The sequence below is a fragment of the Dasypus novemcinctus genome, unplaced genomic scaffold, assembly GCF_030445035.2.
Source record: "Dasypus novemcinctus isolate mDasNov1 unplaced genomic scaffold, mDasNov1.1.hap2 scaffold_176, whole genome shotgun sequence".
Classification (NCBI taxonomy): Eukaryota; Metazoa; Chordata; class Mammalia; order Cingulata; family Dasypodidae; genus Dasypus; species Dasypus novemcinctus.
The window spans coordinates 561,098-583,053 of record NW_026688163.1 but is presented as its reverse complement, the minus strand read 5'-3'; the positions used below and the strand labels follow the sequence as shown (position 1 = coordinate 583,053).

The following is a 21,956-nucleotide window of genomic DNA, read 5'->3' as shown; positions in this document are numbered from 1 at the left end:
GAATTACAGCTATGGCATTATCCTCTCAAAGGTTTCCTGTGAAACGTCAGGGTAATGTAGCGGCCAGCTTCACAAATAATGATATGAAGAAAGTAAATAATACTGAGCATTGTTGCTGTCAAAACTAAGTCAGCCGAGCAGGCGCCAGTGAATCTTCGCGGGAAGAGAGGGTACGCACCAAGGAGAACGGTATTTCAAGCAACAAGGATTTTATTGGCTTCGTTGTGCTTTTATGCATTTGTCAATGTTAGTGTAAGTGGGTTTGTGTTTTTAATTGGTTTTAAACGTGTCTGAGTGTTCCTTAAGGAAGGAGTCAGGCCCCTGGGCACGTGGGACGGGAGGGGTTTACTGGGGTGAGGGCGGGCATGGGGGGCTCGGAGCACCATGCATGATTGTGCATTTGCCACGCCCCTGCCTCTGTTTGCTTCCAGCCCTGCAGCGCTCGACGAGCTGGAATGCAGCGGGTGCCCCCAGGGGGCCACTCGGGCGTTTCCGGCAAAAGGCGGTGGTGCCACATGGCCGCTACGCCATCCCGAGCCAGCCTTGCCCCCTGCCCTGCCGGTCCCCCCGTTTGCTGATCCCAACAGAAGAGCCCCTGGTTTAGGAAGCAGACCCCAAAAAGGTGGAAATGGGCTCAAAACAGCGAGATACAGTGCACACACTGACCCAGGCGCACACGCGTGCTGACACACTCAGGCGCCATCTGACACTCATGCTGACACAGGCACATGTGCACATGTGCTCTCACGTATGCATGCGCACACACACTTGTGCACGCCCAGCAAGGGAGTGAAGCTGCCCGCGTTCCTCAGCTCGTCTCGAGGTGCGCCTCTGCAGCCAGCCTTCGCCGGCGCTGGGGTGGTGGCCACGTGCCCTCCGAGGGCCTCCAGCTTCCACTCCCCGACCCCTGAGCCGTCGCAGTCCTGCTCCATTGTGATGAGAGACCCAAGAGGCACTCAAGGCACCTGCGCCTCCCCTCGCCAAGCGGCCATGCCGTCTGGCTCCGTGGCAATTTCTTGGCTGCCAGTTGGAAGCTGAGTAGCCCAGATCGCCGAGGCCATCTGACCTTGCAGTTCCCTAGACCACCGTGTCCCAAGCCATCGAGCCTTGGGAGCCAAGCCTTTAGGGCGAACGAGCCCAGAGTTTCGGAAAAGAGAAGCAGACTCATGGCAACGGTTGCCCGTCCACTTGGGCTGAAGCATGCCGTGGCAAGACGTACGCCACTGAGGTGCAGGGGCCACGAGACACGGTCCCTTCCCCGCAGGTTACTTTCAGGGCAGGGTCAGTTTCAGCCATGCTCAATGGCCCGTCCCTCAGTGCCCCTGCCTGAGCAGCCCCTCCCCGGGACAGGCCACCCAGAAGGCACCGGAGAGAGGTGCCCGGCCACACGCTAGCGCGCCAACCTTCTCCCCAGCTCCCTTCGCCCTTTCCTGGCTAGAGCAAATTGCGTGGCCACGGGTGAGCCCAGTGGGGGGACGCACAGCCCCCAGAGAAGGGCACCCCAAGGGGAAACGGCACCCTTTGAACAGCACCGCTTTCCCTCCGGCGACGTTTTGGTCCTGGCGAGAAGGCCCTTCCCACCCCCCTACCGTGTCCCAAGGTGTGCTCTGTCCATCAGCCTGTAGGCGGGCATCCTGCTGGTCCAGCTGGCACCATAGCAGTAAGTCCTTCCTACATTCTGTCAGGCCCACTCCTCCTGGGCGAGGGGGAGCTTGGGGAAAATCAGGGGTCTGGGTTACGCCTGTCACCTTGCAACCTTTGCAGTAAATTCCTTAGCAACGTCGGTGAGATGGTGACAGGGAACAAGTCATTAAGTCCACCGATGGTGGTGAGGGCAGAGAAGCCTAACCCGTATCGAGAGTAGACGTGCATGAAAATGAGGTCAGATGGCGCCCCCTTGATGTGGAGGACCCTCGTCAACCTGACCCCAGGAGAAAGCGGCCATATCAGGCCCACGCACTGGACACTGGTGCTGGCAAGTCGGGAATTCAGGACTGACTCTTGGTGCTTAGCTCTGTGTGGTTAGCCGTGCCATCCCCGCCTCCACACTGCTTTGCACGTGCGCCTACTAAGAAGGGCTGGAGGAAGAGGCAGGCTGACCCCCCCCCCCCCCAAATGTGCCGTGCACAGATGGGATTCACAGCCGTTTAGACTGCGGAAGAAGGCATCGTGGCGCAGCAAGTATGGCCCAATGAAGTACGGGGAGAAAGCAGAATGAAGGAGAGACGATATCGGTGACATGCAGGGCACTGTCAAGTGTCTACTGTAATTGGAACCCCAGAAAAGGGTTTGGGACAGAAAAGTTATTTAAAGAAATAATAGCCAGGAGTTTTCCAAATTTGATGAAAACTATAAACCCAGATATCCAAGAGCTCAATAAACTCTAAAGCAGAATAAAATATAACAAAGACAACAGCAAGGCATATTATAATAAACTGCCGACAACCACTGGTAAAGATAAGATTTTAAGGCAGCCAAAGAAAAATCATGGTTTTTATCAAGGCATGAAGATAAGAATGACAGCAGACATCTCAGCCGAAATTATGCCATCCATAGGATATGTGGCACCTCTCAAGACATTAAAGGTAAAACTGTCCAAATAGAATTCTATACTGGGAAAAATGTCTTTTAAAAATCCAGGTGAATTAAGGAGCTTTTTAAATTGAAGCTGAGATAATTCATTGCCAGCAGAACAGCATTACCAAAAAAATGTTACAAGAAGTCCTTTAGCAGGAAGGAAAGAGCACGCGTAGAATCCTGCTCCATTCGAGGACAGACTGGGAAAAGTTAAAGATGTATATTCTAAGTCCCCCCAAGAAGAAAAATGAAACCACAGAAACAAAGAAGTGTAACTCATAAACCAAAGTGGGAATAAAAGGGGATATCTTTAAAATATTAATCCAAAATAAACAAAAAGTGAGAATGAAAGGACATAATACAAAAAGAAGGCAAATGACAAAGTGGTAAACATAAGTTCACACATACTAGTAAGTACATTAAATATAGACCAAGGAAAGTCTACGTGACAATGGTTAGACTGAATGAAAAAAGAACACTCAATGTTATGCTATTTAAACATAGATTTTGAAAGTGAAAAAAATGGAAGAACATATAACATGTACACATAAACCTAAGAAAGTGGGTGTGGAAAGATTTATAGCCACTAAATCCACTTGACAGTAAGGAGAGTTGCCAGAGTTCAAGAAGGACGTTTCGTAGCGATAAAGGACCAGCTCAACAGCACGATGCAAGAAGCCTAAGGATGTGCGTGCCTGGTAATATAGCCTATATGAAAAGGACATCGGACTTAAAGCAAAAAAAGCAAATCAGTAAACGTAGTTGGAGGTTTTAGCTCAGTAATCAACAGAACCACTGGGGTGGGGAGGGGTAATATGATTATATAGAAAATTTGAACCCCATTTACCCAATTGACCTAACTGACATTTCAAGTGCACACGTGGCAGTTGACAAATAGACTATATGCTTAGCTATAAAGCAAATCCCTGTATATTTCAAAATATTTTCATCATAGCATATGTTCCCTCATCCAAACCAAGGTGACAGGAGTTCTGCCCCAAGTCTGTGGGCAGAACTGAGCTGTGCGCCCCCACCCACAAGAGAGACCAGGAGACGTTGCTCTGGGGGAGACAGCCAGACACCAACCCTGAGCAGCAGGGCAGGCTCGGCCACGCGGTGTTGTCAGGCCCTGGTTAGGCAATGGTGAATTCTTCCAAGCTTAAAAAGCAAGCACAAATGGGTCCATGGCTGTTGCTTCCAGACAAGATGGGGTGACAGAGGCTGATCCGCCCCCCACTTCTGAAAGAGCTGAAGATGGAGCTCTGAGAAGTTTTGCTGCAGAAGTGAGCAAGAGTCACCCGAGTCAGAACACTGTTCTAGTCCAGCCAAACCAAGCAAAACCAAAGGAATGACTGAGCTGTTGATAACTAACTTACCTGCAGCCCAAAACAAAATTCTAGAATGTTCACAGGAACACCAAATTATCCAGCACCCAACAGGGTAAAATTCACAATGTCTGACATCCCATCAACAATTACCAGGTTAGGCTAATGGGTGAACTTGGCAGGTAATGGTGCCCAGTTGTCTGGTCAAGCAAGCACTGGGCTGATTGTAAAAAGGACACTTCATAACTTTAATAATCAGTGAGTTGATTGCTTAGATGGCTGGTTACATCTACAATCAACTCAGGAGGTTGTTGTCAGCAATGAGTGATGTCTTATCCAAAGGAGAAGTGATTTCGGCATTCAGAGAGGGAAGTCCCACCTCTACTTCAGGTGCTCAGCGTCTCCTGGAACTCCTCCAGGACCATCACCAGAGCCCCTGGTTTGCAGGCTGCCTTGTGGAATGTGGACTCATGCAGCCCCATGGTCACATGAGATAATTTCATAAAATCTCATACTATTTACAGATAGCTCCTGTCGTTTCTGTTTCCCTAAAGAACCCTGACTAATGCTCCAGGATGCAAAAAAAAGAAAGAAAATATGGTCCCTAACCAATAGAAATAGACCCAAAATAGACACAGGTGATAAAATTAATAGACAAGGACATTAAAACAGCTATTATAACTGTATTGCATTTTTCAAGAAAGTACCAAGGAAAGTGGATGTGACTCAACTGATAGTGTCTACCTACCATTAGGAGGTCCAGGGTTTGGTATGCAGGGCCTCCTGACCCATGTGATGAGCTGGCCCATGCACAGTGCTGCCACATGCAAGGAGAGCTGTGCCATGCAGGGGTGTCCCCTGCATGGGGGAGCCCCATGCACAAGAAGTGCACCCCACAAGGAGAGCCGCCCTGTGAGAAAAAAGTACAGCCCCCACCTGGGAATGACCCTGCACACACACACAGCTGACGCAGTAAGATGATGCAGCAAGATGACACAACAAAAAGAGACACAGATTCCCAGTGCCACTGACAAAAATGCAAGCGGACAGAGAAGAACACGCAGCAAATGGACACAGAGAGCAGACAACAGGGGAAGGAGAGGAAGGGGAGAAAAATAAATAAAAATAAATCTTAAAAAAAAAAAGTACCTAGAGGCAAGACTGAACATATTTAGTAGAAACATGAAAGATATTTTTTAAAAACACGAATCTAGCTGCTAGAGATGAACATTTATTGGACTTATTTTGCTTTTGATCATAGAACATAACATACAATATTTCACTTAAATCTTTTAAAATCCATTGTGTCTCATTTTATGGTTAAGAATGTGGTCCATCTTGGTATTTTTTGCAGGCATTTGAAAATACCCCACTCAGCTAACATGGAGTTGAAGAATGTCAACCACCACACCATGGAGCCTAGAGTGCCTACAACTGAAAGGGAGATTGCATCCAGTATCCATGTGGAATCTAAGCCTCCTCTTGACATAGATGTGCAATGGACACAACCAATCCAAGGTCCACAGAGAAAATGTGGCATTGGTGTGGGAAAAGTGGCCATGGTGGCTGCTGGGTGCAGGGAATGGGAGGAAGAGATGAGATGTGGAGGCGCCTTTGGGACTTGGAGCTGCCCTGGATGGTGCTTCAGGAACAATTACCGGACATTGTAGATCCTCCCAGGGCCCACTGGATGGAACGTGGGAGAGTATGGGCTATGATGTGGACCATTGACCATGAGGTGCAGCGATGCCCAGAGATATACTTACCAAATGCAATGGATGTGTCATGATGATGGAGAGAGTGTTGCTGTGGGGGGAGTGGTGAGGTGGGGGCGGTGGGGTTGAATGGGACCTCATATTTTTTTAATGTAATATTTTTTTAAAATGAATAAAAAATTTTAAAAAAAAGCAAAATAAATTAGAAATATATGTGGGAAATCCTCAAATATTTGGAAACTAACACATATCTAAATAACAGTGGGTCAAAGAAGAAATCAAAAGAGAAATAAAATATTTTTAACCCAAAGTAAATGAAAAACACAACATACAAAACTTAATGGGATTCAGCTAAAGCAGAACATAGAGAAAAAATTATAGCACTGTATTAGAAAAGAGGAAAGGTTGCAAATCAATGACTTCAGCTTCCATACCTGAAAAAAAAATTAGAAAAACAGGAATAAAAGGCAAAATAAATGAAATAGTAAGGATCTCAATGAAATAAATGAAATAGGAAAAGAGTAAAAGAATGAAGCCAAAAACTGGTTCTTTGAAAAGATCAATACAATGAACAAGTCAATATCCAGAAGCATCAAAGAGAGAAGACAAATTATCAGGATTGACAGAGATGACATCTTATAGAGCCTGCAGATATGAAAAGAATAATATGGAAATATTACATACAACATTATGCCAATAATTTTAGCAATTTAGATTAAATAGACAAATTCCTTGAAAGAAGCAAACTCACAAGTTCACTCAAGAAGAAATAGAGGGAAGCAGATGTGGCTCAACAGATAGAGCATCCACCTACCATATAGGAGGCCCTGGGTATCAAACCCTTGGGCCAGGAGGCCCTGGCTCATGTGGTGACCTGACCCATGGGCAGTGCTGCTGCACGCAAGGAGTGCTGGCCCACGCTTAAGGGTGCCCCCCGCACAAGGAGTGGCCCCCGCACAAAGAAAGCTGCCCCATGCAAAACCACAGCCTGCCCAGGAGTGGTGCCACACACACGGAGCGCTGACACGGCAAGATGACACAGCAAAAAAGGACAGATCCCCAGTGTCACCTGATGAGAATACAAGCGGGCACAGAAGAACACACAGTGAATGGACAGAGAGCAGACAACGGGAGGAGGGAGGGGGAAGGGGAGAGAAATAAAGAAATACTTTTAAAAAGAAGAAATAGAAACCCTTAGTAGTCCTATATCTGCTAAATAAATTGAATTTGTAATGAAAAATCTTCCATAAGAAAACTGCAAGTTAGCGTCACTGAGGAAGTCTACCAAAGCAAGAAATGGCAGCAATTGTTCCAGTGCAGGACAATGCCAGTACAAACCCCTCTAGGAAGTGGAGAGGAGAAAAGACTGCCTAACTCCTTCTACAAGGCCAGCATTACCAAAACCAGGCCAAGAGATCACAAAAAGAGAACTACAAATACCCTCGTTAACAGACATGCAAAATTCCTTAAGATTCTAGCAAATCAAATACAACATATAAAAAGCATAATGCACACTGCCATGGGGATTGTTCCCAACACACAAGGTTGGTTTAACATTCAAAAATTAATCAGCTCGGGAAGCGGACGTGGCCCAGTGGTTAGGGCGTCCGTCTACCACACGGGAGGTCCGCGGTTCAAACCCCGGGCCTCCTTGACCCGTGTGGAGCTGGCCATGCGCAGTGCTGATGCACGCAAGGAGTGCCGCGCCACGCAGGGGTGTCCCCTGCGTAGGGGAGCCCCACGCACAAGGAGTGTGCCCTGTAAGGAGAGCCGCCCAGCGCAAAAGAAAGTGCAGCCTGCCCAGGAATGGCGCCGCACACATGGAGGGCTGACACAACAAGATGATGCAACAAAAAAGAGACACAGATTCCTGTGCCACTGACAACAGAAGTGGACAAAGAAATAAGATGCAGCAAATAGGTACAGAGAACGGACAACCGGGGTGGGGGTGGGGCGGAGAGAAATAAATAAATAAATCTTTTAAAAAAATTAATCAACTTCATTCATCACTTTATATATAAAATCACCTCATATATATATATAAATGTGGGGGGGGGGGAGTGCAACTAAAAGCATTTGACAAAATCCAACATCCATTTCCAATAAAACTAAAAACACTAGGAATTGGAAGGAATTTCCTCATCCAGATAAAAAGAATCTACAAAAAACCCTACAGCTATCGTTATACTTGATGGAAAAGAATGTTTGTTTTTTTTCCTAGAGCCAAGAACAAGGCAAGGATGCCTTCTCCCACCACTTCTGTATCACACTGGAGGTCGTAACCAATGCAATAAAGCAATAAAAAGACATAAAACTAATTCAGATTAGCGGGGAAAACTGAAAGCGTTTCTATTCTCAGGTGACATCATCATCTGTGTAGAAAATCTGATGGCATCTACACAAAAGATCTAGGACTAAAGAGTGAATTTATTATAGTAAATTTGCTGGATACAAGATCTATATGCAAAAATAAACTATTTCCATGGGTTAGCAATGAACGTTTGGAAATACAATTTAAAAAAAAATACCATTTATAAGAACATCAAAAACAGAAAATATTTAGGATTAAATCTATCAAAAGATATGCAGGGCTTGTACTCTGAAAACTACAAAAAAAGTGCTGAGATGACCTATAGAAGATCTAAATAATTGAAGAGATATACCATGTGAAGGGGTCAGAAATCTCAATATTGTTAAGATGTCAGTTCTTCCTCAAATTAAAGATCCAAGGTAATCCCAATCAAAATTACAGAAGGCTTTTTTTTTTTTTATTAGAAAGTTGACTCTAAACTTCACAAAAAAGGACCGAGAATAGCCAAAACAACGTTGAGGAAGCACAGAGTTGTAGAGCGCACCTTACCTAGATTTAAGGGCAGCTTTCGAGACTGCAGTCTTCGTGCCAGTGTGGTATCGGCGCCAAGATGGCACACACGCCCGCAAGGCCGAGGGCGCGGGGATCACCGCGCGCACGTGGTTACTCAGCTTTCAGTGAACGCGAATTCCGTGGGAAATCCAACAGATCGTTCTGGGACAACTGGATAGGGATAGCCATATGCTAAAAAGTGAATTCTGACCCACACTTCACACCATATTAATTCAAAATAGATCACAGACATCAATGTAAAATTTAAACTTTAAAAATTTTTGGAGAAAAACTTAGCAGAAAATCTTCGTGACCTTGGGTTAGATAAAAATTTCTTAAACACAACAGTGAAAGCGGGATCTATGAAAGAGAAAAGTTGATGATTTGGCCTTCACTACAACTGATAACTTTTGCTCGTAGAAGAGATTGAAAAGACAACCCACAGAGTGGGGGGAAATATTTGTAAAGCGTCTATCTGATAAAGTACTTGTACCCATAATGTGTGAAGAACTCTAAGAATTAACTATTGATACATGTAACCGCATAGCTTAATCTCAAATACAGTGAATGAAATGAGAAAATACAGCACTTACTGTTCTATAAATGACTCCATTTACATAAAGTCCAAGGACATGGACGCTAACCTGCAGGCATGGAGAGCAGCCGAGGCTCCTGGGGAAAGGGAGGGCGTGTCGGGGCTCACAGGGACATGAAGGACGTTTGGGGAGTGAGGAGTGTGATCGTTATCTCGACTGTTGTAATATTTTCATGGATACATACATAAGTCAAAAATGCACATCAATAATTCCTTAATAAAGCTGGGTTTTTTTCTTTTTTCTTTTTTAAAAGAGGACATGAACCAAATGACAATTACAGGAAAAATAAAATTGGATGCTGGAATTACGCAGTTTCCCGTTTCTTCCTATTTCATTCTTTTTCAAGATTGTTTTGGCTGCCCTAGGTCCTTGGATCCTTGGCATTTCCGTACACATTTTCTAACCAGTTGGTCAATTTCTACAGAAAAGTAAGCTCTGATTTTGATTGGAATTGGTTTGAGCCTGTCAGTCTGGGGAGAAGGGACATCTAACACACTGAGCTTTCAGCCCTGCCCGTGTGGCTTCTCTCAGCAGCACGCCTCCATTGCAGTGTCCCTGTCTTGTACCTGGTTGACGCCTCAGCTTTTTGTTTTGGATGATACCAAAATGAAACTATTTAAAATTTTATTTTACAGCTGTTCACTGCTAGTATAGAGAAGAGAATTGACTTTTGTTGTATCCTGTGACTTGATAAATTCACTATTAACTCTAGAAGTTATTTTGTAGATTCCTTATGATTTTCTACATAAATAATAATGTAGGGAAGCGGACTTGGCGCAGTGGTGAGGGCGTCCGTCCACCACATGGGAGGTCCGCGGTTCAAACCCCGGGCCTCCTTGACCCGTGTGGAGATGGCCCATGCATAGTGCTGATGCACGCGGGGAGTGCCCTGCCACACAGGGGTGTCCCCCGCGTAGGGGAGCCCCACACGCAAGGAGTGCGCCCCGTAAGGAGAGCTGCCCAGCGCGAAAGAGGGTGCAGCCTGCCCAGGAATGGCGCCGCACACACGGAGAGCTGACACAACAAGATAATGTAACAAAAAGAAACATAGATTCCCAGTGCTGCTGATAAGGATAGAAGCAGTCACAGAAGAACACACAGCAAATGGACACAGAGAGCAGACAACTGGGTTGGTGGGGAAGGGGAGATAAATAAATAGAAATAAATCTTAAAAAAATAATAATAGTAATGTAATCTGCCAGTGTAGACCTGGCGATCAACTTTTTGGTCTTCTTTGAAACTTCTTACTCTCTAAACACCCCACTGACCCAAGCCCACGATTCAGTCTAGAGCCGCAACTCTGGCCAGGTCCTCAGCTAACCTGTGCACTGCTGGGGTGCCGGCCCTCTGGACAGACATCCCTTCACCCTTTACCTGCCCCTGCTCGGGTGGAACGCTGCAGCCTTCCACTGGCTGGTGGGGAAGATCCGTGTGTGCAGCCATCTGCCATGCAGGTGCAGTTTACTTTTCCTTCCTCTGCCAGGTGACAGCCCCGCCTCGGGCAGCTGTCGGTTTGGGTTAGGGGAGTGGGCTCGCCGTGGCGACCTGTGTGCTGAGCCCCCTGGGTGACTCCATGCCTGTCCCGCTGTGCCGCCCACCCCACCCTCTGCGGACAGCGCCTGCTGACCACTCAGGCCAGCTGCGGGCCCTTCGGGTACTGCGGCGAATGGGCCGGAGCAGAAGGCCCGGCCGCGCGGTGCTGCCTGCGGGACGGGCGGCTCAGGGCCCTGGGCTCCCGCCCAGCCACCGGCTGCCGCGTGACCCCTCCCTCAGGCACGTCTCTCCACCTGCCTGGGCCGCAGAAGCCCCCAGGTGAGGCGTGGGCTCTTCGTTTCTTCTCTTCGCGTCGTAAGCAAGCACCTGTCCCCCCTCCTGCTCGCCACCTGGGCGCGCGTCACGGCACGGGGGACCCATGCCCTGTCCACTTCGCAGGCGCGAGCAGAGCGGCCTCTGCAACGGGAGGACGGGGCTGCGCGGCTGCGGGCGCTGCGGCGGCGGGATGAGCTCGGGGGCCCTCCCGGCAGGAGCCTGGAGAAGGGCAAGAGCCGGAGCAGAGCTCACGCTGCGGTTCCTCAAGGCGGGCTCGGGACACCCCAGGTTCAAGGCCAGCTGGACCGGCAGCCGGGGATGTGGCCCCAGGCGGGCCTGCCTCTGTCGGGGCTGGAGGGTGGCGCCCACCGCGGCCGCCTCCTGGGTGCCGGGCGCCTTCGGCTGAGGCTCATCGTGGAGGCACCCCTGGGTTTTCACGTCACCCTCCCCGCAGCGTGGGTGAGGCTGTGAACGCAGGGATTCCGCCAGACCCTGCCCACGGCCAGGGAAACCGTGCATTCCGGAACTGGGGCTACCTCTGGGGACAGGGGTGGGCCGGGCGAGGCCGTGAGAGCACAGGCAGGCCTGGGAAGTAGCATTGCCTCGCAGCCTGCAGATCCTGGGTTCTCCCGTCTCCACGTCCCAGGGGAAATGGCTGCGGTTCCGTTTGGGGTGATGGGAGATGCCGTCACCATCAGAACATGTGTCCAAGCAGCAGAACATGTGTCCCTTCACCCAAGGGCCCCGCGCGGTGAACGGCTCGGCCCTGTGCCTGGACGAGGCACTGGGTCCCTAGGGAGGGACTTGGCTGTGGGGTCAGCAGATCTGTGCACCGACGGGCTGAGTGGGCACCGCAGCTAAAGCACCAAACCTGGGTCCCTCCACAGGTAGGACGGTGGCCGTCTCAGCCCCAGCCCACCCACGTGGCAGCCCTGCCCCTCGCCTCCAACGGGGACACCCAGCCTCTGCCACGCACTTGAACTCTGCAGCAGCATCTTCGCCATCACCCTGTCCACCCAAGCAGCCCACGCCCGCCCCAGTCGACCCCACAATGCCTGATGGCGCCGTGGCTTGGGGACCCACCCCACGTCATAGTTGGGGGGTGAGGTCAAAGGCTGCAAATACATCCACTCCCAACACCCCTATTTCCCTAAACCTTGGATTCCTTTCTCTGTGGTTTATTAAAGAAGTTCTGGCATATCAGCTTCACTTAACGTAGCAGCTTTAATTTCTAGATTTCAGTCAGTCAACCAACAAACTGAATCCAGAATTCCTGCTCAGTCTCAGCAAATCCAGCATGACTTCATCTCACACAGCATGACTTCATCTCACACAGCTCTCCTTCTTCCCAGTCCAACTCCTGGAAGATCTAGTCCTATCCATATCCCTCAGCTGAGAGTAATAAAATAAAACTTCTGGTGATTTCCCAGGTCAGAATTGTATTCATCCCCTGGGATCTGCCTGGGCTCAAGACAAGCTGGAGCCCTGAAAGCAAGAAAGCACGTAAGGGCAGGCCTCGAAGGAGAAACTCCTGAGCAGGCAGTGGCTCAGGTCATTCCAGAATCTCCAGGCAAGCGGGGAGGGGAGGCTAGCCTCCAAGGAAGGGAACGGGGGTTCCACTGCCAGGAGATGCTTGGGGGGACATGGGGGTTCGCGGTACCCATAGTCATAAGAAATTGCCCGAATGTCCCCATTTCAATGCTCAGGATCTAGTCTTCTCTAACCAGCACCCTACGTTTTACAGAGGAGACCTGATGAGGCTGTGAACTCCAATGCACACTGTGATTCTGCCACCTGCAGGAGCAGATTTCTGGGGATGCAGTGGAAACAGGAGTCTTTGTGCCATGGACCCAGGAGCCAGAGGTGCTCACCCGGGGCTGCCAGGCAGAACGGGAAACCCAAGCTACAGGTCTCTCCTGGTGCTGCGGCCCCACAGGCGAGGGCACGCTCCATTCCCTGCAGCTTCAGCAAAAAACCTGGAATCCCCGGAATGACCTGGAATCCCTGGAATGACCTGGAATCCCCTGGAATGACCTGGAATCCCCTGGAATGCAGCGGTCCTGAGCAAGTCAGCCCAGATCCAGGCCAGGAAGCTGAGAAGCCACCCCAGCCAAAGAGTGGCCCTGAGGGGCCTGCCTGCCCCCGTGACCCCAACAGGAATGAGGCTGGGCCCCAAGGGGTTACGTGCCCCAGTGACCCCAAAAGGAACGAGCCCAGGGCCCTGAGGCACTGCCTGCCTCCACGACCCCAACAGGACAAGTCCAGGGCCCCAAGGAGCTGCCTGTCTCCGTGACCCTGACAGGATGAGCCCAGGGCCCCAAAGGGCTGCCTATCCCCATGACCCCAACAGGAATGAGCCCAGGGCCTCAAGGGGCTGCCTGTCCCCGTGACCCTGACAGGAATGAGCCTGGGGCCCCAAGGGGCTGCCTGTCCCCGTGACCCCGACAGGAATGAGCTCAGGGCCCTGAGGCACTGCCTGTCCCCATGACCCCAACAGGACGAGTCCAGGGCCCCAAGGAGCTGCCTGTCCCCGTGACCTTGACAGGACGAGCCCAGGGCCTCGAGGGGCTGCCTGCCCTGTGACCCCCGACAGGATGAGCCCAGGGCCCTGAGGGGCTGCCCGCCCCCATGCCCTGTGACCCCGACAGGATGAGCCCAGGGCCCTGAGGGGCTGCCCGCCCCCATGCCCTGTGACCCCGACAGGAATGAGCCCAGGGCGCTGAGGGGCTGCCTGCCCTGTGACCCCGACAGGATGAGCCCAGGGCCCCAAGGGGCTGCCCGCCCCCATGCCCTGAGACCCCACCAGGACGAGCCCAGGGCCCCAAGGGGCTGCCTGTCCCCGTGACCCTGACAGGAATGAGCCTGGGGCCCTGAGGGACTGTCTGCCCCCATGCCCTGTGACCCCAACAGGACGAGCCCAGGGCCTCGAGGGGCTGCCTGCCCTGTGACCCCGACAAGATGAGCCCAGGACCCTGAGGGGCTGCCTGCCCCCATGGCCCTGACAGGAATGAGCCTGGGGCCCCAAGGGGCTGCCTGTCCCCGTGACCCCGACAGGAATGAGCTCAGGGCCCTGAGGGGCTGCCTGCCCCCATGACCCTGACAGGAATGAGCCTGGGGCCCCAAGGGGCTGCCTGTCCCCGTGACCCCGACAGGAATGAGCTCAGGGCCCTGAGGCACTGCCTGTCCCCATGACCCCAACAGGACGAGTCCAGGGCCCCAAGGAGCTGCCTGTCCCCGTGACCTTGACAGGACGAGCCCAGGGCCTCGAGGGGCTGCCTGCCCTGTGACCCCGACAGGATGAGCCCAGGGCCCTGAGGGGCTGCCCGCCCCCATGCCCTGTGACCCCGACAGGAATGAGCCCAGGGCGCTGAGGGGCTGCCTGCCCTGTGACCCCGACAGGATGAGCCCAGGGCCCCAAGGAGCTGCCTGTCCCCGTGACCCCGACAGGACGAGCCCAGGGCCCCAAGGGGCTGCCTGTCCCCGTGACCCCGACAGGACGAGCCCAGGGCCCCAAGGGGCTGCCCGCCCCCATGCCCTGAGACCCCACCAGGACGAGCCCAGGGCCTCGAGGGGCTACCTGCCCTGTGACCCCGACAGGATGAACCCAGGGCCCTGAGGGGCTGCCCACCCGCATTCCCCCGTGACCCCAACAGGAATGAGCCCAGGGCCCCAAGGGGCTGCCTGCCCCATGACCCCAACAGGACAAGCCCAGGGCCCCGAGGAGCTGCCTGCCCCCATGCCCCATGACCCCAACAGGACGAGCCCAGGGCCTTGAGGGGCTGCCTGCCCTGTGACCCCGACAGGATGAGCCCTGAGCATGGGCACTGGGTCCCCCAGTGAGGGACACAGCCCTGCCCTCGTGGGATTGGCTACCCCCTGCCTGGGCTCTGATGGCGTGGGCCCCACGGTCATTCCCACCTAGACCCTCCCTGCACATCCGACAAAAAGCCACTTGCAAGGAGAGCTGTGGGAAGATGGTGTCAGGGCAGGCAGGGCTCAGCCCTCACGAAACAAGGGTGGTAGCGCCAAAAGCCGCCAAGGGACCTGCTCTGCGGGTCAGCAGACCAGGACAAAGCTTCACAACTCCCAGGAGGGTGAGGGACAGAAAGACGAAGAACCCGAAACAAGAACTGGGAGTTACTCACCCACCCAACCCGGCTTCCAGGCGGGCTCCCCTCCCCACGCTGACGTTACGAGGGGTAAACTCCTGCTCACTGCAGCCCACTGAGAGGGAGCAGACCTCTTCCTCCCTGCCAGCTGTTACAAGGGAAAAGGGAGGGGGGCCGGGGGGCTTTGCTGCAGCAAATTCAGCCAGCAGAGCCCACTTTGAATCTCAACTCCAGCCAGCCCAAAAACAAAGGAAAACGGAGGAGACACACCTCTGTGGAAAGGCACACCAATGAGCACCATCTGCTGGCCAGTCCGGAAATTGCATGGACAAATACACACTTGGGTCTTTCTGTTCTCTGACTTCTGGGAGAAAATCTGTGCCCCATTACTGAGTCCCTGGCACAATTTTGATAACCTAGGCTGGGCAATTTTAAAGACTTAGGATAAGTTGAACCAAACATCAAGGAGGAGCTGTTAAAAAATTTTAGACAAGAGAGAGAAATTGGCCATCAGAGTAAATTCACCAACATATTCAGATACGAAGATATCAGCAAAAAATTACAAACCATACTAGGAAATAGGAAGAGATGACCCAGCCAAAGGAACAAACCAAATGTCCTGAAGAGATACAGGATTTAAGACAATTAATCAATGATAATCATGCAACTATCCTAAGTCAATTGAAAGAATTGAAAGAAAATATAACTAAAGAGATAAAGGTTATTAAGAAGACACTGGATGAGCATAAAATACAGTTTTCAAGTCTGCAGAGAAAAATAACAGACCTTATAGGAATGTAAGACATGATGGATGTGACTGAAAATACATAAGAAGCACATAAGAGCAGATGTGAATTGCTCCAAGACAGAAGAAGTGATTTTGAAGACAGAACACCTGAACCAGAAAAGACAGGAAAACAAAAAGAGAAGAGAATGGAAAAAATGGAACAGGATCTCAGAGAATTGAATGACAATGCAAAATGCAAAAATATATGCATTATCGATGTCTAAGAAGGAGAAGAAAATAGAAAAGGGGCAGAAAGAATATTTGAGGAAATAATGACTGAAAACTTCCCTATCATTATGAAAGACATAAATATGAATATCCAAGAAGGACAATGCACCCCAAACAGAATAAATCCAAATGGACCTACCCTGAGACACCTACTATTCAGAATGAAAAATATCACAGATTAAAAGAGGATTCTGAAAGCAGCAAGAGAAAAGCAAAACATCACATACAAGGGAAACTCAATAAGATTAAGTGCTGACCTCTCATCAGAAACCATGGAGGAGAGAAGGAAGTGTTTTGATATAATTAAGGTACTGAAAGAGAAAAAACTGCCAACTAAGAATTTTGTATCTGGCAATGCTGGAAATTTGGGCCCGAAGGGTATGGGGAATGAAACAAAGAGAAAGAAAGAATGAAACAAAGAGAAAGAAAGAGAGCTGGGATCAGGGGGTCTGCAAGTAGAGTCTCATCAGAGTACTTTATTGTTTACAAGGGGCTCTCTATATACCCCAGTCTACATGAGAACAAGCAGCAACATGCAGTTAACTATTAGCATTACTCATCATCTAAGGAACTCAAAAAATCTTATCTCAAAGTACAGTCTAAGTGTTCTATCTAACTACAAAGTGTATGTGCTCATCTTTTCTTTCAGCCTGTAACAGCTTCATCCTGTTTGCTCAAAACTCTTTTTTGCCACATTCCTTAGATTGCAAGAATAGCCGGGGAAACAGCACGTCTCTCCTTGCGAGACCACCATGCCTTAGCTTCCAACATGGCAAAGCTGAGAGTCAAAAATGAAGGGGACTTCAAAGTCTTCAAAGACAAACAAAAACTGAAAGAATATATTACCAAAAGACCAGAATTACAAGATATACTAAAGGGAGTGCTGCAGCCTGAAAGGAAAAAACAAGGGCAAGAGACTTGGAAAAGAGTGTAGAATTGAAGATTATTAGAAAGGGTAATTAAAGGGTAAAAAGATAGACAATAGTACAATACAATAGAAAGCCAAAGATCAAAATGGATGAAGTAAATAATTCCTTTACAGTAATAACACTGAATACTAATGGACTGAATTCCCCAATCAAAAGACATAGACTGATAGAATGGATAAAAAAATATGAATTGTCAATATGTTGTCTACAAGAGACCCACCTCAGACATAAGGACACAATTAGGTTAAAAGTAAAAGGTTGGAAAAAGGTATTCCATGCAAATAGTAACCAAAAAAGAGCTGGAGTAGCAATATTAATATCGGACAAAATTTTAAATGCAAAACTGTTATAAGGAATGAAGAAGGTCATTATGTATTAATAAAAGGGGCAATTCAACAAGAAGAAATAACTATTTTAAATATTTATGCACCTAACCTGAGTGCCCCCAAAAAAATGAGGCACACAGTGGCATGTCTGAAAGGAGAAATAGATGTTTCTACAATAATGATTGAAGACTTCAAAGTCCACTCTCAGTATTGGATAGAACATCTGGACAGTAGCTAAATAAAGAAATTGAGAGCTTGAATAATATGATAAATGAACTAGACCTAACAGACATCTGTAGAGCATTCCACCCCAGAACAGCAGGACATACATTCTTTTCAAGTGCTCATGGATCCTCCTCCAACTTAGACCATCTGTTCGGTCAGAAGACAAGTCTCGATAAGTTTAAAAAGACTGAAATTATACAAGACACTTCCTCTAATCATAATGGAATGCTGCTAGAAATCAATAATGGACAGAAAAGGGAAAATTCATAAATATTGGAGATTAAACAATACATTCTTAAAAAATCAGTGGGTCAAGGAAGAAATTGCAAGAGGATTCAGCAAATATCTTGAGATGAGTGAAAATGAGAACACAGCCTATCAAAACCTATGAAACACAGCAAAGGTAGTGCTGAGAGGGAAATTTATAGCCCTCAATGCTTATATTAAAAAAGAAGGGCTAAAATTGAAGACCTAACTGCACACCTGGAGGAACTAGAAAAAGAACTACAAACTAATCCCAAACCAAGCCAAAGGAAAGAAATAGTAAAGATCAGAGCAGAAATAAATGAAATCAAGAACAACAACAACAACAAAAAAAAAAGTAGAATCAACAAAACCAAAAGTTGGTTCTTTGAGAAGATCAACAAAAATCACCCTTACCTAAATTGATAAAGGAAAAAAATAGAGAAGACACAAATAAATAAATTCAGAAATGAGAGGGGGGACATTACCACTGGCCCCACAGAAATAAGAGAATCATAAGAGGATACTATGAACAACTGTATGCCAAAAAATTGAACAATGTAGAGGAGATGGACAAATTCTTAGAAACACACAAACCACCTATATTGACCCTAGAAGAAATAGAAGACCACAGCAAACCAATCACAAGAGATTGAAACAATCATTAAAAAACTCCCAAAGATAAAAAGCCCAGGACCAGATGGCTTCATAGGTGAATTCTACCAATCATTCAAAGATGATTTTGTGATGGTTAGGCTATTGTGTCAACTCAGCCAGGTAACTGTACCTAGTTTGTTTGGTCAAGCAAGCACTGGGCTAACTATAATGCAAGGGCATTTATGGACTTTAGTCACCAGTGACTTTACTGCAGTGGTAAATCATAGATAGCTGATTATAATTACATCAGTCAGGGAGATTGCCATCAGCACTAAGTGATGCTTAACCCAATCAGTTGAATCCCTCAAAAGGGGAAGTGATTCTAGCATTGAGAGAGAATTTCCCATCTTGTCTTTGGACAGCTAACATCTCTCAGAACTCATCAAGAACCTTCATGGGACTTTCCTTGCAGCCCCTGGCTGCAGCCTGCCTGTGGAACCTGGACTTGTGCATCCCCACTGCTGTGTGAGAGACTCTTATAGAACTGTACACTACTGACAGATATCTATTGTTAATTCCATTTCTCTAGAGAACCCTGACTAATACAACAATCTAGTACCAATCTTGCTCAAGCTCTTCCAAAAAACTGAACAGGAAAGAATGTTACCAAATTCATTCTTTGAAACTAACATCACCCTAATAACCCAGATAAAGATACTATTAAAAAAGAAAATTACAGACCAATATCTCTAATGAAAGTAAATGCAAAAATTCTCTACAAAATACCTGCAAACAGAATCCAAAAGCACATTAAAAGAATTATACACCATGATCAAGTGGGTTTTATCCCAGGCATGCAAGGGTGGTTCAACACAAGAAAATCATTTAGTGTAATAAACCACACTGATAAATTGAAGAAGAGAAGTCACATGACCCTCTCAATTGGTGCAGAAAAAACACTCAAAAAGATAGGAATAGACTGAAACTTTTGTAATATGGTAAAGTATATATATGAAAAGCCTACAGCTAGCATTGTTCTCAAGGGTGAAAGACTGAAAGCTTTCCTGCTGAGATCAGGAACAAGGCAAGGATGCCCACTGTCACCACTATAATTCAATATTGTGCAGAAGTTCTAGCTAGAGCAATTAGGCTAGACAAAGAAATAAAAGGAATCCAAATAGGAAAGGAAGAAGTAAATCTTTCACTATTCACTGATGACATTATCCCATATCTAGAAAATTCTGAAAAATCTACAACAAAGCTGCTAGAATCAATAGGTAAGTTCACCAAAGTGATGGGATACAAGAGTAATATGCAAAAATCAATAGCATTTCATACACTACTGATTGCAATCTGAGGAGGAAGTCAGAAAAAAATTCCATTTATAATAGAGATAAAACAATCAAATATTTAAGAATAAACTTAACCAAGGACATAAAGGACCTGTATTCAGAAAACTACAAAACATTGCTAAAAGAAACTAAAGAAGACTTAAATTGATGGAAGGGCATCCCATGTTCATGGATTGGAAGACTCAATATCATTAATGTCAAGTGTACCCAAACTGATTTACAGATTCAACGCAATCCCAATAAAAATCCCAACAGATTTTTTTTTTGCAAAAATTGAAAAGCCAATAGTTGAATTTATTTGGAAGGGTAAGGGCCCCAAATAGCCAAAAATGTCTTAAAGAAGAACGAAGTTGGAGGACTCTCACTTCCTGACTTAAAAGCATATTACTTAGTTACAGTGTTAAAACCCGCATGGTACTGGCATAAGGACAGACAGATGGACCAATGGAACTGAACTGAGAACTCAGACACTGACCTTCACATCTAAGGTCTAGTGAATTTTGACAAGGCTGTCAAGCCCATCCAGCAGGGCCAGAACAGTCTATTCAACAAATGTGCTGGGAGAACTGAATAGCCACATTCAAAAGAAAGAAAGAAGACCCCTATCTCACAGCTTATACAAAAACTAACTCAAAATGGACCAAGGATCTAAATATAAAAACAACAGCCATAAAACTTGTGGAAGAAAATGTAGGAAAACATCTTCAAGGTCTTGGGATAGACAGTAGTTTCTTAAACCTTATACCCAAAGCACAAGTAATAAAAGAAAAAAATAGAAAAATGAGACCTTCCTCAAATTTCAATACTTTTGCACCACAAAGGACTTTGTCAAAAGGGTGAAAAGGCACTGACTCAATGCGAGAAAATATTTGGCAAGCACATATTTGATAAGGATTTCATATCCATGATATATAAGGAGACCATACAAGTCAACAAAGACAAAGTATCCAATTAAAAATGGGCAAAAGACTTGAAAAGACAATTATCCAAAGAAGAAATAGAAATGGTGAAGAAACACATGAAAAAATGTGATTAGGAAAATGCAAATCTAAACTACAATGAAAAGAAAAAAAAACTACAATGAGATATCATTTCACACCTATTAGACTGGCCGCTATTAAAAAGTCAGAAAACTAGAAATGCTGGAGAGGCTGTGGAGCGACAGGAACGCTTATTCACTGTTGGTGGGAATGTAGAATGGTACAGCCACTGCGGAGGACCGTTTGGCAGTTCCCAAGGAAGTGGAGTGTAGATTTATCACAGGACCAGGCAATACCGCTACTGGGTATATACCCAGAACTGAGAGAAGGTGACATGAACAGACATCTGCACATCGATGTTCATAGCAGCATTATTTACAGTTGCCAAAAGTTGGAAACCACCCAGGTGTCCATCAACTGATGAATGGATACACAAACTGTGGAGTATACACAGGATGGAATATTATGTAGCAGTAAAAAGAAATGAAGTCATGAAACATATGACAATATGATGAACCTGGAGGACATTTTGTTGAGTGAAACAAGCCAGACTCAAAAGGACAAATACTGTATGATTGTCCTACTATGAACTAAATATATTATGTGAAATATAGATTTTCTTTGAAGCTGAACAAATATAGGTTAATACTACAAAATGTTAATATCAGACAAAAAAAACAACTATATCCTAAGTGAAGGATACCAGAGTACTACATATTGTACGGTTTCATTTTTATATTAATAAAATGTAAATATAAATCAATTTATAAAGATGAAATGAGATTAGTGGTTGCGTAGGGCTGGGGAAGGCATGCTAAGGGGTGTGGAGTCTTCTTATAGTAATCAAATTGCTCTAAAATTTTTGAGATGAGGAATGTACAACATTGTGATTATACTAAAAGCCATTGATTATTCACTTTTGATAGAGCCTATGGTATGTGAATATATCTCCATAAAACTGCTTAACAAACAAATAAATAATTGTGCAAGAATAGCCAGAAATAATAGATATGTACAGCAGGGGAAACAGAGAGACTGAGGAATTTTCTTGTTTGGCTGGTTTTTGTTTATTATTATTTTTACTGAAATAATGAAAATGCTCTAATAATGACTGAAGTGATAGACGCACAACTGTGATTATAGCAGATACCACTGATTGTACACTTTGGATGAATCATATGCTTTACTAATATGAATCAATAAAATGGCTATTTTTTCTTTTGAAAAGCCACTTGCACCCAAGGCCTGTGGGCAGAGGCCAGGCCACAGTGAGGGGCGGGCGAGGCCGAGGCAGG

General features: G+C 47.1%; 1 protein-coding gene across 1 annotated transcript in view; it reads left to right on the top strand.

Annotated features, from left to right (window-relative positions):
• The first annotated feature begins 10,649 nt into the window (after window positions 1–10,649).
• SLC6A18 (solute carrier family 6 member 18) overlaps window positions 10,650–21,956 on the top strand; it is a 23,282-nt gene continuing 11,975 nt past the window's right edge. The window contains exons 1-2 of the mRNA XM_058292648.1: window positions 10,650–10,730; window positions 10,850–11,344. Of these exons, the coding sequence (XP_058148631.1) occupies window positions 10,650–10,730; window positions 10,850–11,344 (576 nt within the window). The remainder of the gene's footprint in view (window positions 10,731–10,849; window positions 11,345–21,956) is intronic.